The 14,666-nt window shown below is 48.5% G+C and overlaps 7 protein-coding genes across 7 annotated transcripts; 4 read left to right on the top strand and 3 right to left on the bottom strand.

Moving 5' to 3' along the window:
• Positions 1–978: 978 nt before the first annotated feature.
• I303_101155 (uncharacterized protein) lies at positions 979–2,556 on the top strand (the record flags this gene model as incomplete). The annotated part of the gene is made up of 3 exons (XM_018404524.1): positions 979–1,054; positions 1,113–1,269; positions 1,329–2,556. The coding sequence occupies 3 exons, from the start codon at positions 979–981 to the stop codon at positions 2,554–2,556; spliced, it is 1,461 nt and encodes a 486-aa protein (XP_018267178.1).
• A 365-nt stretch (positions 2,557–2,921) lies between these two features.
• I303_101154 (uncharacterized protein) lies at positions 2,922–3,976 on the bottom strand (the record flags this gene model as incomplete). The annotated part of the gene is made up of 4 exons (XM_018404523.1): positions 2,922–3,257; positions 3,369–3,496; positions 3,626–3,793; positions 3,919–3,976. 4 exons carry the CDS (start codon positions 3,974–3,976, stop codon positions 2,922–2,924), a joined length of 690 nt encoding a protein of 229 aa, XP_018267177.1.
• A 2,132-nt stretch (positions 3,977–6,108) lies between these two features.
• I303_101153 (uncharacterized protein) lies at positions 6,109–8,208 on the top strand (the record flags this gene model as incomplete). Its single annotated transcript, XM_065968278.1, has 9 exons — positions 6,109–6,304; positions 6,376–6,546; positions 6,614–6,648; positions 6,716–6,779; positions 6,859–7,128; positions 7,246–7,364; positions 7,433–7,448; positions 7,514–7,897; positions 8,009–8,208. 9 exons carry the CDS (start codon positions 6,109–6,111, stop codon positions 8,206–8,208), a joined length of 1,455 nt encoding a protein of 484 aa, XP_065824350.1.
• A 142-nt stretch (positions 8,209–8,350) lies between these two features.
• I303_101152 (S-formylglutathione hydrolase) lies at positions 8,351–9,679 on the bottom strand (the record flags this gene model as incomplete). The annotated part of the gene is made up of 6 exons (XM_018404520.1): positions 8,351–8,407; positions 8,505–8,772; positions 8,879–8,951; positions 9,009–9,048; positions 9,127–9,239; positions 9,361–9,679. The coding sequence occupies 6 exons, from the start codon at positions 9,677–9,679 to the stop codon at positions 8,351–8,353; spliced, it is 870 nt and encodes a 289-aa protein (XP_018267174.1).
• Positions 9,680–10,274: 595 nt separating this feature from the next.
• I303_101151 (uncharacterized protein) lies at positions 10,275–10,987 on the top strand (the record flags this gene model as incomplete). The annotated part of the gene is made up of 4 exons (XM_018404519.1): positions 10,275–10,484; positions 10,558–10,616; positions 10,749–10,756; positions 10,872–10,987. 4 exons carry the CDS (start codon positions 10,275–10,277, stop codon positions 10,985–10,987), a joined length of 393 nt encoding a protein of 130 aa, XP_018267173.1.
• Positions 10,988–11,487: 500 nt separating this feature from the next.
• I303_101150 (mitochondrial 54S ribosomal protein mL44) lies at positions 11,488–13,119 on the bottom strand (the record flags this gene model as incomplete). The annotated part of the gene is made up of 2 exons (XM_018404518.1): positions 11,488–12,069; positions 12,223–13,119. The coding sequence occupies 2 exons, from the start codon at positions 13,117–13,119 to the stop codon at positions 11,488–11,490; spliced, it is 1,479 nt and encodes a 492-aa protein (XP_018267172.1).
• Positions 13,120–13,624: 505 nt separating this feature from the next.
• On the top strand, positions 13,625–14,491 carry I303_101149 (uncharacterized protein; the record flags this gene model as incomplete). The annotated part of the gene is made up of 3 exons (XM_018404517.1): positions 13,625–13,876; positions 14,003–14,134; positions 14,315–14,491. The coding sequence occupies 3 exons, from the start codon at positions 13,625–13,627 to the stop codon at positions 14,489–14,491; spliced, it is 561 nt and encodes a 186-aa protein (XP_018267171.1).
• Positions 14,492–14,666: the final 175 nt, after the last annotated feature.

Here is a 14,666-nt window from a genome sequence, read left to right as displayed (position 1 = left end):
TCCCTGCCCCCTTCGCAGCCTCCACTCTCAATAGTCTGGTGTAAACAACTGTTAAGCGAGGTATGTAAGACAAATTTGGGTGCTGCCGAACATCTCCTCTGCGGGATCTAGGGGTCCCGATCGGTCTCGGTGTGAAAAAGCCGGCGGTAACGGTTTACTGGAAAACCCCATCAGGGTATTGATTTTCACTGTTTCCAGTAATTTTTCAAGTCGAGGTCTTTAAATACGGTAGTACGTATTTTTAGAATACCAAATCCGACTCGAGAAAAACCAAATTTCAATACCAAATCGTCTGTTGTACGTGAGGTACGTGAACTTTACACGCACGACTCTCCGGCGGCATTACCGTTTGGTTCCAATGCCGCAGTCAACAGAGGGTTAGAAGGGTAGTACGTAATCCCATAATGACCTGTACCTTCCCGTTACTTTTTTTCTCTTCCCCTCGTTGAAACCCTGTTTCTCGTTCGCCCCAAATCACCCTCGTGCCCCAGTAGAGTGCACCTGCACTAGCGAAGGCACGATGCCAGAGGAAGACGAGGAACCCATCCCGCCGGGAGATCGACGCCTCTTTGCTCATTGAAACGGTACCTGTTTCTCGGAGGTCGTAATTCCTGTCATTTTCCATTTACCGTCACGGGTCTTCCCCCTTGCAGGCCCCGATTTTTAGATCAGTTCCTGGGAAAAAGCAAAGAAAGAAAAGATGATTTGTGGTCTAACCGAAAAAGAAACGCGGTATTGCCCCATGGGTCCAGCGCATCGCGCGACGATGTGCCAAAATGGGACACCGAAAGGAGGGGTCACCATGATGATCTTGCTCAGAGAGAAAAAGGTATAAAGAGGGGCAAGTTTTCCTTACCAGAAAATATATTCTCATCCCCACAATCAACCTATTACTTTATCTGAACGCCTCTTCAATCCATCTCTTCCCCCTTTTACTCTCCATTCCCCTCACACCAAACACCTCACACAACAATCACAATGGCAGGCGGTGCAGTAGTCGCTGGCGGCAGTGGTGGTAATCCACTCCGACATGGTTTTATCAGACGGGAATATCGTGAGCAGCATCTTGTCCCTCTTAGATACCTCAATACTGATACGTCACACCTTCGTAGTTTGGGCTTTCATCCTCGTCACTTCCCTCTTCTTCTTGTGGGGTTTCGCCTACGGTCTCCTTGATGTGCTCAACAAGCACTTCCAAAATGTATTGGGTATCACCAAGCTTCAATCCACCGGTCTTCAGGTCGCTTACTTCGGTATTGGTTACTTTGCGTGAGTGCCACTTGACTCCCTTTTCATCCTGCCCATTACTGACCTGACTGCCACTTCAGTTTCTCCCCTGTCGCTGGTGAAGTGTTGAAACGACGAGGATACAAGACAGCCATCATCATGGGTCTCTCGCTCTACTCCTTGGGTGCCATTCTTTTCTGGCCAGTCGCCAAATTCTCCGTCAACACCAAGAACCCTCAAGCGATCTTCGGTGGTTTCGTCATCTGTACCGCTGTGATCGCTTGTGGTCTTGCCACCTTGGAAGTCGCTGCCAACTCTTACGTCTCCGTTATGCCCCCTCACAACGTCGCCAACTTCCGATTGCAATTCTCCCAATCGTTCAATGGTGTCGCTTCTTTCACCGGACCTCTCATCGCCTCTAAATACTTCTTCTCCGACGGAAACAGCGACAACCTCAACAATGTACAATGGGTATACCTCGCCGTATCCGGTATGGGTATGCTCGTCGCCCTCGCTTTCATCCTCACCAAATTGCCCGAAGTTTCCGAAGAAGCTCTGCAAGCCGAGGCTGAGGCTCTTGCCGAAGCTCACGGTGCCGACACTCAAGCTGCCAAGCCCTTCTACAAGCAATACAGAGCCATCACCGGTTTCGTCGCTCAGTTCCTCTACGTCGGTGCCCAGGTGACCATCGGTTCTTTCTTCCTCAACTACACTTACGAGAACGCCCACATCGCCGATACTAGAGGTTCACAATTACTCTCTTACGCTTTGATCATCTTCACCGTCGGTCGATTCGTTGGTACCGCCCTCCTCTCCATCATCTCCGCCCCGGTCCTGCTTTGCATCTACGCCGTCGCCTGCGCCTTGCTCTCCCTCTTGATCGGATCCCTCCACGGTATGAGCGGTGTCGTTTGCTTGATGCTGGTCATGTTCTTCGAATCCATCATGTACCCATGTATCTTCGTACTTGGTACCTCCGGTCTTGGTCGACACACCCGAAGAGCCGCCGCCTTATTGGTCATGGGTGTATCCGGTGGTGCCGTCTTCCCCCCTATCCAAGGTGCTATCGCCGACAAGTTCTCCACCCGAACCTCGTACTACCTCGTCGTCCCATGTTTCGTCTACATCGCTCTCTGGGCCGTATACATTTGGAACCAAGATGGTAGACGATTCGGTGTACCAGCCACTTCCGACATCGAGCGAGAGGTCGAAGCCGCTGCTGGTGGTGCCATCCCTCCTGCCGCTGTAGGTGCCCTTGGCTACGAGCCAAAGGCCGAGGAGGAGAGATACGAATCCAAAGACATCTACGAGCAGGTCGAGAAGGCTTAAATAGCATGAATCATCTCTTGATTATGTTTCTCTTACCCGGATCACAGTCGGATAAGGTCCAAACACAAACAAAAACATTTCGCTCAAATGGGTTGACGAATTGGTATAACTAGTATATAGTTAATGTAGCTTTGTTATGATTCACGGAACATCATATGCAACAAATATTGTCTTTACATCATCACGAGTCGTTCAGCGACAGGTGCTTCACTTAGTCCGATACTCCGCTTCACAAGCATCGTTTGACTCTCGATGCCAGCAATGCCGTCGGGCTTTGTTGCAAGGAGACACTCGAGTACAGCTTAATCGCTACATGCACATCGAACTACAAAATTATACTTGATCTAGATAAATCACCCGCCCCTCTACATATGCTTGACGGCATTGGCAGTTCGTTGCCCTTCTGTCAAACCGCCCGGAGCAGCTTGCTCTCCTCCGTATCCGGCGCTAGTAGCACCTGTACCTGGTGCACCTGAAGCTGCAAAGCCAGCCTCACCAGTAGCTCCGGTTCCAGCGTGAACACCGGCGGCATTAGCTTGAGTTTGGTCCAATGCGCCTCCAGCGTGGTGTTGCCCAACGCCACCTTGCGGTGTGACGTGTTCACCGGTTCGAAGATCGTTGGTAACGTTGGCAGCGGTAGCAGCTGGTTGAGCATGAAGTTCCTTCAATTTGGAGTCTCGGCTCTGCTCGTGTTGGTGATGCTGTACAGAACCGATCGAAGTCAGCGAGACACTACCTTGTGGAAAAGCGATTAAAGGAGTGGAATTTTTTGTCTTTGGGGTCTATGAGAGAATGAAAGATGGGATACTGACTTGCTGAGTCAAGTTCTCGAGGGCAGCCTTCTTCTGCGCTACTTCTTGAGCTATACGTTGATGCTCGCTAGTGGTCTTATTGGCATCGTTCACGGCAGCGTTGGCGTGATTGACAGTATCGTCATGTTCTGTTGCCAGTAGGTCATTCGGTTAGCATATTCCATCTCGATATACGGAGAAGATGGATCGGAAGAAGATGATGGGAGACTGAAGATAAAGAGGACAGTGGTGGACTCGCGGAGAGTTCATCGACTCACTGTGTGTAGCCTTTGACAATGCCGCAGCAGCTTTCTGTTCTACCCTGGCGGCCTTCTCTTGCGCACTGTGAGCCTTAGTCTCAGCCTTGGCGGCCTTGGCTTCTGATTTTTCAGCGTGGGCCAGATCCTTTTCAGCTTGTCGTAGGTGTTTGTCCTCTACTTTAGCCTCTGCGATGGGATTACATATTGGTCAACACCTTGAACTGATGTCGTATCGGTGGCAAACGATCACCTCGCATCGCGTAAAGCTGCCGCGGCGCTGACGATCACCAGGCGATGTTGTGCGGACTTACCTTTGGCGATAGCCTTCTCGGCCTTGACGGTAGGGTCTGATGATCCGAAGAGTCCCATTGTGTAAGTGGTGATTGATAATTTAGGTAGTGACTGGAAGAGTGCTGGGTATGTGGTGTGATTCCTATTTGCTATCAAGTGGGGCCAAGAAGATTCGAGTGATGTTTTGGTTTATATAGATGCGTTTTGGAATCTGTTGACACATTTCTCAATAACGCAAGATTTCATTTAGACTGCGCTAAATTGGACGATCACAAGGGAAGGAAAGAGGGGAATGACGTCATTACGTCATACCCATCATTCGCCACCTCATTTTACTCAAACTCCGTTCCTTTCGGTCAGCTCCCAACGTCATGCGTCACTACTTCAGTCAATCATCTTCTAGAACCTGTTCGAAGGCTGGACGGAAACTGCAGGCGATTGACTTTAAAGACGATGGAAAATATTATGGTCCACCGCTTTCTTTAGGCAATCATTGCCTGATCGTTCACCACGGACGGGCGCCTTTTGATGGCCAAATAATTCTGTACTGCCCATTTTAAACGCATGATTACAGCTTCAGCCTTCGCCTTTCGTTTCCGGCTGAATGGACGCAACGAGAGGTGTCTCTGGCATTAAACCTCTCAAGCTCCTTGCCTTATATAATGTAGGGCGACAAGCTGGCTTTACCAATTCGCTTACAAACAGCATTGTACACCACGATACCCATTCTGCTATACAGAACACGCCCGTAGCTTAAGCGTTAAAGCGCTCAATCGAAATATGAATGCCTTTGGGTCGTCCACTTCAAGAAGCCCCATTGACTACGGTGAGTGGGGCGGTGGTCGTAACTAAGTGTTTAGATGAGAGATGGGAGGTCGAATACCCCGGGCGTAACTTCTTTTTGCAGTGACATTGCATCTCTGCACGATCTCGGTGAGACAAACTTGTGAGGAGCGATACCACCATGTGCAGTGTTTGGACGATGACACGAAGATCTAAGCGATTAACCAAACGCTAGAATCCTGTTTATAGAAGAGGCATACAATCAGGCTTCGCGCCCACCCGCCTGTCGACGCGATCAATCCTTCCTAACGATTCAACTACGCCCTTCAGCATCACGACACCCCACCCTTTAGCTCTTGTCATAAGCGATGTCAAAAGGATAGAAGCGCAATATACTCAATACACACAGAGAGTCATTCCCGCAGCACACAAACAACCTGGGTTGACACATCACTCATTCACGACGTTTGATCAAGCATTTCGTTGTAAGATAACTTCTCATTAGCCTAACCGAACCCCTCTTACGCCTTTCTTCGGAACTGGCCATCCCCATGTCGTCAGAATACCCCACCTCCTCGTTGCTTATACAACAGCAAAGCCTCTCTCTTCTCCAGCCGGTTCGCCTTCTCCTCCCCGCTTCACTGCCGATCACAGCTACAATACACACATCATATCTATGCAAAACCCCCTACAGGTAACAAATCGCGTCCATAGCTCAGTTGGCTAATGCATTTCAAGTGCAGCAAGTGGTTTGGACGCCTTCAAGACTCTCCGCAAGGGGACTGGTTTCCTCATAACCGATTGCCTCTGTTGAGAAGACGGGGATTCGATTTCCCCTGGACGCGATCATTTTTCTCTAAATCCCTCGAACAGACATGACATACATTTTGCCACGACCTCTGTGCATGGTGCATCGTTCTATTGCCATTGTCTGATGGGGATCATTGTGACTGTTCTGATTGAGTTTGGGAACGACGATGAAGAGATCGGCGTTGCGTTGCGCTGCGTCTTGATTTTTGCTTTTTCCCCGGGAGTCTGATGGATCGTTCGAGTCACGTACAGTGGACCGATCTTCCTGAGGATCCTCAAGAAGCATTCCTAGCGGGAACGGGGTTCTTGCTCGACAGCTTGAAGGTTACCAGTGATTTGATGCTGAATATACGGGATTGATGATTTGTGTACGAGTAGATAAGGGCAGCATTACCGGTTGTCACCGGCGGTGACTTTCGCCTTATCTCGGTCAAGTCCGATGCCGGAATGGTATCGCATGTATCGCTAAGTTCACATGTCCACTTGATAACGATCCAAATCACAACAACATGGTACCAAGTCTACCATTGGCCTCCTACCTCTTATAGCTATTCGTCTGACTAGTCTTCCAAAATCTGATCATTTTTCGTGCCAACACCGCCTTGTCATGAGCAAAGATGACATTGAACGACATCACGTCCAACCTGGGTTCTTTCGAACTAATCGATCAAGCAACGTCGAAAGATGCGGAAGCAGGCGGGTCGGCATACGACTGGCAGCCCACTCACTGGCTCAAGTTCCCCGTACCTGAGAGCTATGATCTCTCTTCGCCCCCCTGGATCAGGCCTGAGCAAGTGCCAATGAGCTTCGTAGGTGAGTTCGAGCGAGAGCCGTACCTAGGAAACGCAAAATTGGAATGAATATTGAATTGCCTTGTCTGACAGGCATCAATGTGGTCGACGTTGAGAATGGGAAGATCCTCCCGTCCATGACCGTGAAAATCAAGTCTGGAAAGATACAGTCCATCTCGAAATCGACAGTTGAGCATATGCAAGAGAAAGACTGGCAAAGCGTCCGCTGTCAAGGATTATATCTGTCTCCCGGTCTCATCGATGGTGAGTGATTACCAGTCGCTCTGTCCACTCGCTAGCTGGTCCAGCTGAAAATAAATGCTTCAAAAAGTACATACCCATTTCACAGCGTCACCCGGTCAGCCAGTAAGCTCTCATCCAATTGTTCGAAGCGCGTCGTGTGTTGCACTAATGACTATCTCATGTGTCTCAGAATGGCCAACTGGTGCCTGCTTCTGAGACGCAGACTGCTCTAGCTGCGACCCATGTACTCAAAGGCAAGTCCTCAGATGTACTATTCATCCCTCCACTCGCAATGCACTTCCAAGCTTATAAACGGTAATTTGCATCGTTTAGGGATGCTCTGGCGGGGTTTCACGACTGTTCGTGACGTGGGCGGAGCGAACAGGCATTACAAGAATGCGACGGAACAGTGGCTCATACCCGGACCGCGGATCTTTCAAGGTGGTCCAGTGATGTCCCAGACTGGAGGTCATGGAGACGATGGTGCGGATTCCGATAAACCAATTACCGGTTGTTGCGGTTCCACCGGTTCAGGGCGGGATAGCGTAGTGGTGGATGGTGTGGAGGAATGTACGAGAGCAGCTAGGAAGATGATGAGAGCTGGTGAGTGCGCACTACAGTACTGTATATCATTGAAACAGGCAAGACCCACTCACAGAGTACACCTGGCAACCTGTAAATTGACCCAGCTGAGTCGATTATGGTGATATGCTATGACAGGAGCCGACCATATCAAGATCTGTTCTTCCGGTGGAGTGGCTAGTCCGACAGATAAGCTGGACAGCGAGCAATTCACTGTAGCTGAGATCAAAGCAATTTGCGATGTCGTACGAATGATGGTCAGCCAAATTTCACTATACGGTATCGAGTTCATCTCGAGCAAGCTGACATATTGTATCTGATGCAGAAAGGTACTCTAGTCAGTAAGTACAGTATCCCGGTCAGCAAAATTACGGTCTACTCTCTGATCCGAGGCAACGTTTTATAGCCGCCCACTGCTTCACCTCTCCCGCCGCTCGGAACGCCATAGAAGGCGGTATAGGCGGAATAGAGCATGGGCATCTACTAGACGACGATACCCTAAAACTTATGGCGAAGAAGGGAGTCCATTTGACGCCCACTTTGATCGTTCAAGAACTTCTTTCGAAACCGCCTTATCAAGCTATGATACCCCCGCAATCTAGGGAGAAGCTCAAGCTCGTCATTGATGGTGGATATAAAGTGATCAAGCGTGCGCACGAGCTAGGAGTAAATATCGGCTTCGGGACGGATTGTTTTGGGTCGATGCAGAATGTTCAGCTAAGCGAGTTCGATTTGAGGAAGAGGGTTTTGAGCAGCGATGTGGTTTTGAGACATGCTACAGTCAATGGAGGTGAGTGACATCTGCGTCCCGTATTGCAGTGTCGCGGCGAGATGGTATGACTAGTATTAAAGCGGCGGATCAAGGCTGACATAGAAGATTGTGATTATTATGATGATACAGCAAAAATCCTGGGTATGCAAGGCAAGCTGGGTGTCATTCAAGAAGGAGCGTTCGCGGATTTATTGCTGCTTTCGGCGAATCCACTAGAAGATGTGGGCATATTCAATGAGCCTCATAAATTCGTGAAAGGAATTGTGAAGGATGGCAGAGTGGTCAGGTCTGAGATAAGAGATTTAAGGGTAGAAGTTCCTCTTGTATAGATACCATGCGGCGATACCTATTATTGGCGAATCTCTGGGTCGTGTTGGTTGTAGATCAGCGAAAAATAGATGCATGCTGTGACAGCTAGTACATGTTTGGCACCTCGGCAAAATTGACAGGTTTACGGAAGGCTCTTTTGGCTTAAGCTTTGAGGTGTTTTGCGTGGAAAGCGACATGTTCAGGAGCGAAGGTCGAGATCTACCAAGCGAAGTGTTTCCAGTACATCATCAGCCATCCAGCTTGCGGCGCTAGTGTATACAGAAAGGACTGGTCAAGAAATTGTCTTTTAACTCACGAAATAGTATGAATGATCGAACCCATCTTGTAACCTGACCTCGACGCCTTTCTTATTCTGGCTCGATATAGTTTCCGGTTCGAGCTGGCCCTTCTTGAGGAAATCATCCTCCTTTCCTACATCAATCAGGATGTTCACGTCCCCTTGGTAATTCTGCAGGAGATGGGCCGAATCGTATGGAAGCCATTCTGACGGTGGGGAAGACCTGGTTCTGTATTCTAGGTAATTGGTGAATGCGTTGATACCCCATGGTGTCTTTGACGGGTTGCTGGAGTAATCAAAATCGAATCAGCATAGATGCATATATACTATATGCTTGTGCGTCCTGATAATTGGAGTGGAGCGAGGATCTTGCTGGAAACTAGAATACTCACCATGCGGGAGCGAAAGCTGAAGCGGATTTAAACAACCCTTGGTTCTTCAGGTAGATCGATAAAGCACCGTGACCTGAAGCACGGTCGTTGTCAGTCGTTGTAATCGGGGACACCACCATGGATATCTCACCTCCCATGGAATGACCTGTGATCGACCATCTAGAGAAGTCCTATAAAGACATCATCAGTATATGTGATAATCGAAGATATGCAGATTCAGCCAAAAGAGAGCACGTGAAGCAGCTCACCAGACCAAGCTTAGCTTCCTTCAAGACCTCTGGAAGCTCCTTCACTACCAGGTCATACATGTTATAATGCTTCTTCCATTTCTCGGCAGTCGCATTGAGGTAGAATCCAGCGCCTGCAAGGAATCCCAATCAGTTCCGTTTCAAACCCCACCCCAGTCTTGCTACCATATACACAGGTTTCAGGTGTCCAATTGTTGGATATATTGATGTCATTTGAGGTATGATCTGACCCACCAGTCCCAAGCTGCCAATCATCGTCCTCACCCTCTACCCCAGCTCCTCTCGGTGACGTGTCAGGGAATACCACCGCGATGCCCTCTGTCCCAGCAGTATTGAGCAATCCACCTTTCTGCGCACCGGTATCTTCGTTACACGTCAAACCAGCCAGGTAGAACAATACTGGCACAGAAGCATCTTGGCTTTCTGATGCTGAAGCGGGTACGAAGATGTTGAATTGAGTGGAGAGTCCGCCGAGGGACGAGGAGGGGAACTTGTATTTGGTCAGATAGCCCGTCGAGACTCTGTTGGATGAGACTTTCTCTAGCGATACCATGTTGCTGCTACTTCTGCTTCTTATTCTGGCTTGAATACTATCGCTGCGTTTGAGAGATGGGAATGAATGTCCAGAACAATCTTAAATGGAAATAGACAGACAGATAGGACATGCAGGTGCGCCTCCACCAAGACAACACGCCGAACGACGCAATTAGTGTGATGCTTCCGATGATTACCGATACACCATACCATGTAATCCCGTTTCGTCTGATCTGTAAGACTCTGATTTGAAAGTCTCTGTAATTTGCGCATGCATGCACAAGCAATATCCAGACGTTACTGGCTCTGAAGGTATCTTGCCCTTATGCCATTCTGAAGTATGCTTTGGGAGTTGAGAGATGTCACGAGATGAGGGGAAGAATAGTCGTATGAATGACATGGAAGAAAACATTTCATGAGACGCGACACGTTCACGTTGAAATGTTGGATTTCAAGTCCTCGCACAAACAACCAAGTCGCAGTCATTTCTTACTCCTCGCCTCTACTCTTCAGACTTTGAAGCATAGCACCTTCGTCTCAGGTAGACAAACAAGCCTGCAATTGCTGTGAGCTTTGTTTACCATACATAACAGCCCGAACCAAGCCCAAAGACCATGTCGAGCGAAGTATCTGAACAATCCCTACAACAACCCAGTACAGCCGCGCTCGTCCCTTCTTCTTCGTCCCAGACCAAACGACTCTCAACAATCAATAAACCGAACTCATCTAGTCCTGCGAAAGGTCTCGCCGGCGCGAGTGGGGCTGTAGGTGGGAATAATGGTGCAGTGAAGGAATTAGTCAGTCCAGGTGAATTGTGTGGATTCGTGAGTTCCCGCGCCGCACCTGTGATCAGTCCTGGAAATCGAGTTTCGTTAAATTGTCAGTGGAACTCGATAGGTCGATACGCTTTTGTCGCAGTTAGAAACGAGATTCGATGAGATGAGCGAACAAGTCCTGTGAGTGGGCTCTCCCTCTTGTTACAGTCTTAGCTTTCCAACTGTGATGTCAAGGACGGTTGCGCTCGTGCGTGACCTTGGTCCAATCGGTGATAGTATTTGCTGTTTGCTGATGAGATACTTTCACTGCAGATCCCGAAGTACGTCCAGTCAAATCCTGATCTGAAAAAGCAACCTCGAACCGCACATCCTGAATATCTTACAATATACTATCATCACCATTGAACCCTCTACTGATCTCGCTCGTTGACATAGTGAACGAGATGACTCACCGAATCGATAATTTGGAAAATGCGATAGAGAGTTTGATGCAAGATGATCTGGATCAAAGTCTCGTCTCGCCGCAGCATCAGCTTCAGCCTCAGCAATAAGCCCAGAAGTAGTATACAAACACGAAGCGGACTCGGTATCAGGGTCAAACACTACCAAAACGATGGCGATAAAAAGAGTGAGGGCAATAGCGATGGTTCAAACAGACTTGTTGTAATATATCACAGCCTTGTGAGTCCTTCCTATTTGCTCTGGTGGTGATCTAGGGATCCCGAATCCACACCTTCTCCACTCCACCTTGAAGCTCTAACAGAATAGGGAGAAACAACATGAACACTCACTGACAAATGCTGCTTTTCGGTAATTCAGGTATAGATCGTAATTTGTACTATAATATGCATTGTCCGTACCTACCCATCAATCAGTCCCAACCATGCACTCTACATATCACGACGATGGATTTGAGTACGTTCCGTGACTTCGCAACCTCACTGATCATCGCCAAACACTATAACTGATCTGACTGAATCTAATGAAGTAAATATGCATGATGCTGCTGCGTAGTTATACCACTACTACTACACGACTTAATGGTAACACCTTATAAAGTCCTCTTCTTCTTATCTCTACTTTCAGCTACGACATCCTTCCCACCCCAATTCGGTCCCTTGTACTCCCTCTCTAATTGACTTCCGGATGCCCCCTGCGTTTCTGCGAGTTTACCATTCCGCAAAAACTGGTTTGTGGAGTATACAGCACTTGGTAAATCTGATAAGATATTTCCACTTCCACTTCCATTTCCGTATCCATCTTTTAACGCACTGGCGGCTGAACTCGAAGAAGAATCCGATCTAACGAGATACAGACTCAACAACGCGTTTTTAGCCGCGCGATATTCAGCCATAGCTTTGGACGATCCATGTCCCTCTGCCAATTTTATGCCGGAGGGCAAGAACAGGCCAATGAGGAAAAGGGGCGATTGAGAGTTCACACCTGTCGAAGCGAGGAGACGCTTCTCGATGACCCCCTGATTTGCTGAGATGGGGACGCCTGCGGAGGAGAGATGGGAAGAGATGACGGACGAAAGCATGTGTAAGGGGTTTTTGAAGTTGAATAGCTCCGATAGGTCGATGGAACGGGATAGGAAATGAGCGTGCACAAATTCACGTGCGGCGTGGATGCCCTACAATACGGTAGCAAAGTAGATGTCATAGTCAGCAAGATCGACTGTTTCCCATTGACATCATATTCAGACTATTCACAGACAGAATATGATTTCCTTCCTGGCTAGCTGGCTGGAACACCAACTGATAGTGCTGCAGTGGGAGCAACTCACCTGTTCTTGGTAGATCAACCCGACAAACGACCTGACAGTAGCAGCTACGACGTCTTCGAACTTCTCTCTCATTCCCTTCTTATAACCGGGACCCTCCTGCGATGCGACATCTGTATCTATTTCCGCATCGCTGTCCTTGTTCTTGTTCAAGAATTTCTGGAAGCGCCTAGCCACAGGGACAGTCTCCGGTCTCTCCGGTCCTTTCGAAGGGATATTCTCGCCTTTGTAATTCTCGAGGTAATTCTGTTGATCTATAAAAGTCCTCGACCATCGGATCGGTAATCCACTCGAGTTCGATCCTTTTCCTTGCCCAGGTATAGACCCGTTATTCCCACCGCCCTGGACTGACACACCTAACTCCCTACCTACGCTCAGACAACTGGACGGTCCAACATAGGCGGTGATGGCGTTCTTGATTGCCTGAGTGGGTAGGTAGGGGTACAGTTGGGTAATGTATTCCGAAGCGTATAATCCCAATAGCGAGTTCCCCAAATTCGCCAGTAGTTCATTATCGCCCTGGGTCCGTGTTGCGTTCAGAGAAGTTGATGAAGACGAAGTGTGAGAAGACGAAGACGAAGAAGGATCATTGACGATTTCCAATTCTTCAACTTCACCTTCACTGTCGGTCAATTGGGCCTTGGCGGCATAGTACGAAGGATGGGTCAAGCATTCTACCAGTTTCGAATGGAGGGAGGTATCGTTGGAAGGTAATGATAATCTGGAGAGCAGAGCTGAGATCGCTGTTGGAGGAGGTATAGAGCTAGGTTCGGGTCGAGGAGCGATAGAAAGGGACGGCGAGGAGGTGTGGAGGGTTCGGGATGGTAGAGAGCGTCGTTTGGCGATTGCGATTCGTCGAGCTAATGAAGGAGGGAAAGCAGGTCGGGCGAGGGATGACATCGTGCGTCACAAATTACAATTGATCGAGAACCCAGTTTATCGTCAGAAGGAGTGTCCCAGTCGGTACTCGACGTGTTTGCAGGCCTTGATGCGCCTGATTTTGGGTATGCTTGGGTACTTTGGATGCTCGTCAAATCAACGAGATGAGCTTTGAATTCTCGAAAAAGTCTAAAACGCAACTTGGTCCGAGGCGACTATTTCACTTTGACATGACGTGGTTTAATTCGTGCATCGTCTCAGTATCACTTGCAATTATACTCTGCAATGGCCACGTGCTGGGGTATGTGGGGTATTTGGGAATATGGAGTATTCGGAAGAAGGTGTTCAAGTGACGTGCTCACTGTCTGCAGCTGCTTACTCACGGCCGATACATTATCGCTGTTATTCATCACTGTCGACGACCTCGCTTCACAAATTAACAAATCAGACACCCTTCGCGCGAGGTCGACGCAGCTTGCTCAATTAGACTCTTTACATCGTTCATCTTCATTCTTGCTCTTCAAAAATGTCATTCATCCGAACATCCTCCAATACCTTCGCACGCTCCTCCCTCCGTGCAAGCGTATCTGCACCTGTCCGACCAATCCTCCTCAAAACTACTATCACCCCTCGACAATTCTCATCGACCACTCTTAACCGGATGGTAGTCTCTCCGTTCCTGTACGAAGCTCGAAAGACACCTTCACGAAGCGCTTGGGCTAAGGAACCTATCGTAAAATACGAGGAACTCAAGCCTATTACACAGCAGCCTACCGATGTAAGTCTAGCCAAAAAAAAAAACAAGTCCTTCCATGTCAATAACCCTTCAGAGGCACCAATTTAAGACTGTCAGTCATACCTGGGTACAAATCAGTCAGCTGATCGAGTGGGATGAATCCTCCAGGACATCCTCATTGTAGACGTTCGAGAACCGGACGAAGTGGCCCTCGGCTCAATCCCATCTGCCGTCAATCTACCATTATCCCGATTGAAGGAAGCCTTGGATAAAGGATTCAACCCCGGTGATTTCCAAAAGGTTAGTCGGGTCCCTTCCTGTTACGTGGTCCACCATGTACTATAAATCCAAAGATTCAAAGCGAAGAGAGTTTTGTTCGAGGAATGCGGGAATGTATGACCTCGCTATCACTTCTGGTAATATTCACATGAATTAATTTCGCTGACCGTAAATCATTGGATCGTTCCTTAACCACACCAGGAATTCGCATTCTCCAAACCGACATACGACCAAAATATCATTTTCTTCTGTCGATCAGGTAAACGATCCGCCAACGCCGCTGAGCTCGCTGGCGAAAAGGGCTATCCCAACGTCAGGAATTACGTCGGAAGTTGGTTGGACTGGAGTAAGAGGGAAGGGGAAGATAAGGACGATTAGGATTGGGATGAAGGGTGATCGCTGTGATCCACTTTCGAATGTCGAAAGAGCATAAGAAGATGCCGAGTGATCGGTCGATGTAACTAAGGCCAGAGAAGTCGAAGATGTAAATTCATGAGATATTATGGGATATTACCTTGTAATGCGGATGTGCGGATGTGAACTAAAAAGCCTG

The sequence above is a fragment of the Kwoniella dejecticola genome, chromosome 1 (assembly GCF_000512565.2).
Source record: "Kwoniella dejecticola CBS 10117 chromosome 1, complete sequence".
Classification (NCBI taxonomy): domain Eukaryota; kingdom Fungi; phylum Basidiomycota; class Tremellomycetes; order Tremellales; family Cryptococcaceae; genus Kwoniella; species Kwoniella dejecticola.
The sequence above is the reverse complement of the archived record's forward strand: the minus strand, read 5'-3'. Positions and strand labels throughout refer to the sequence as shown.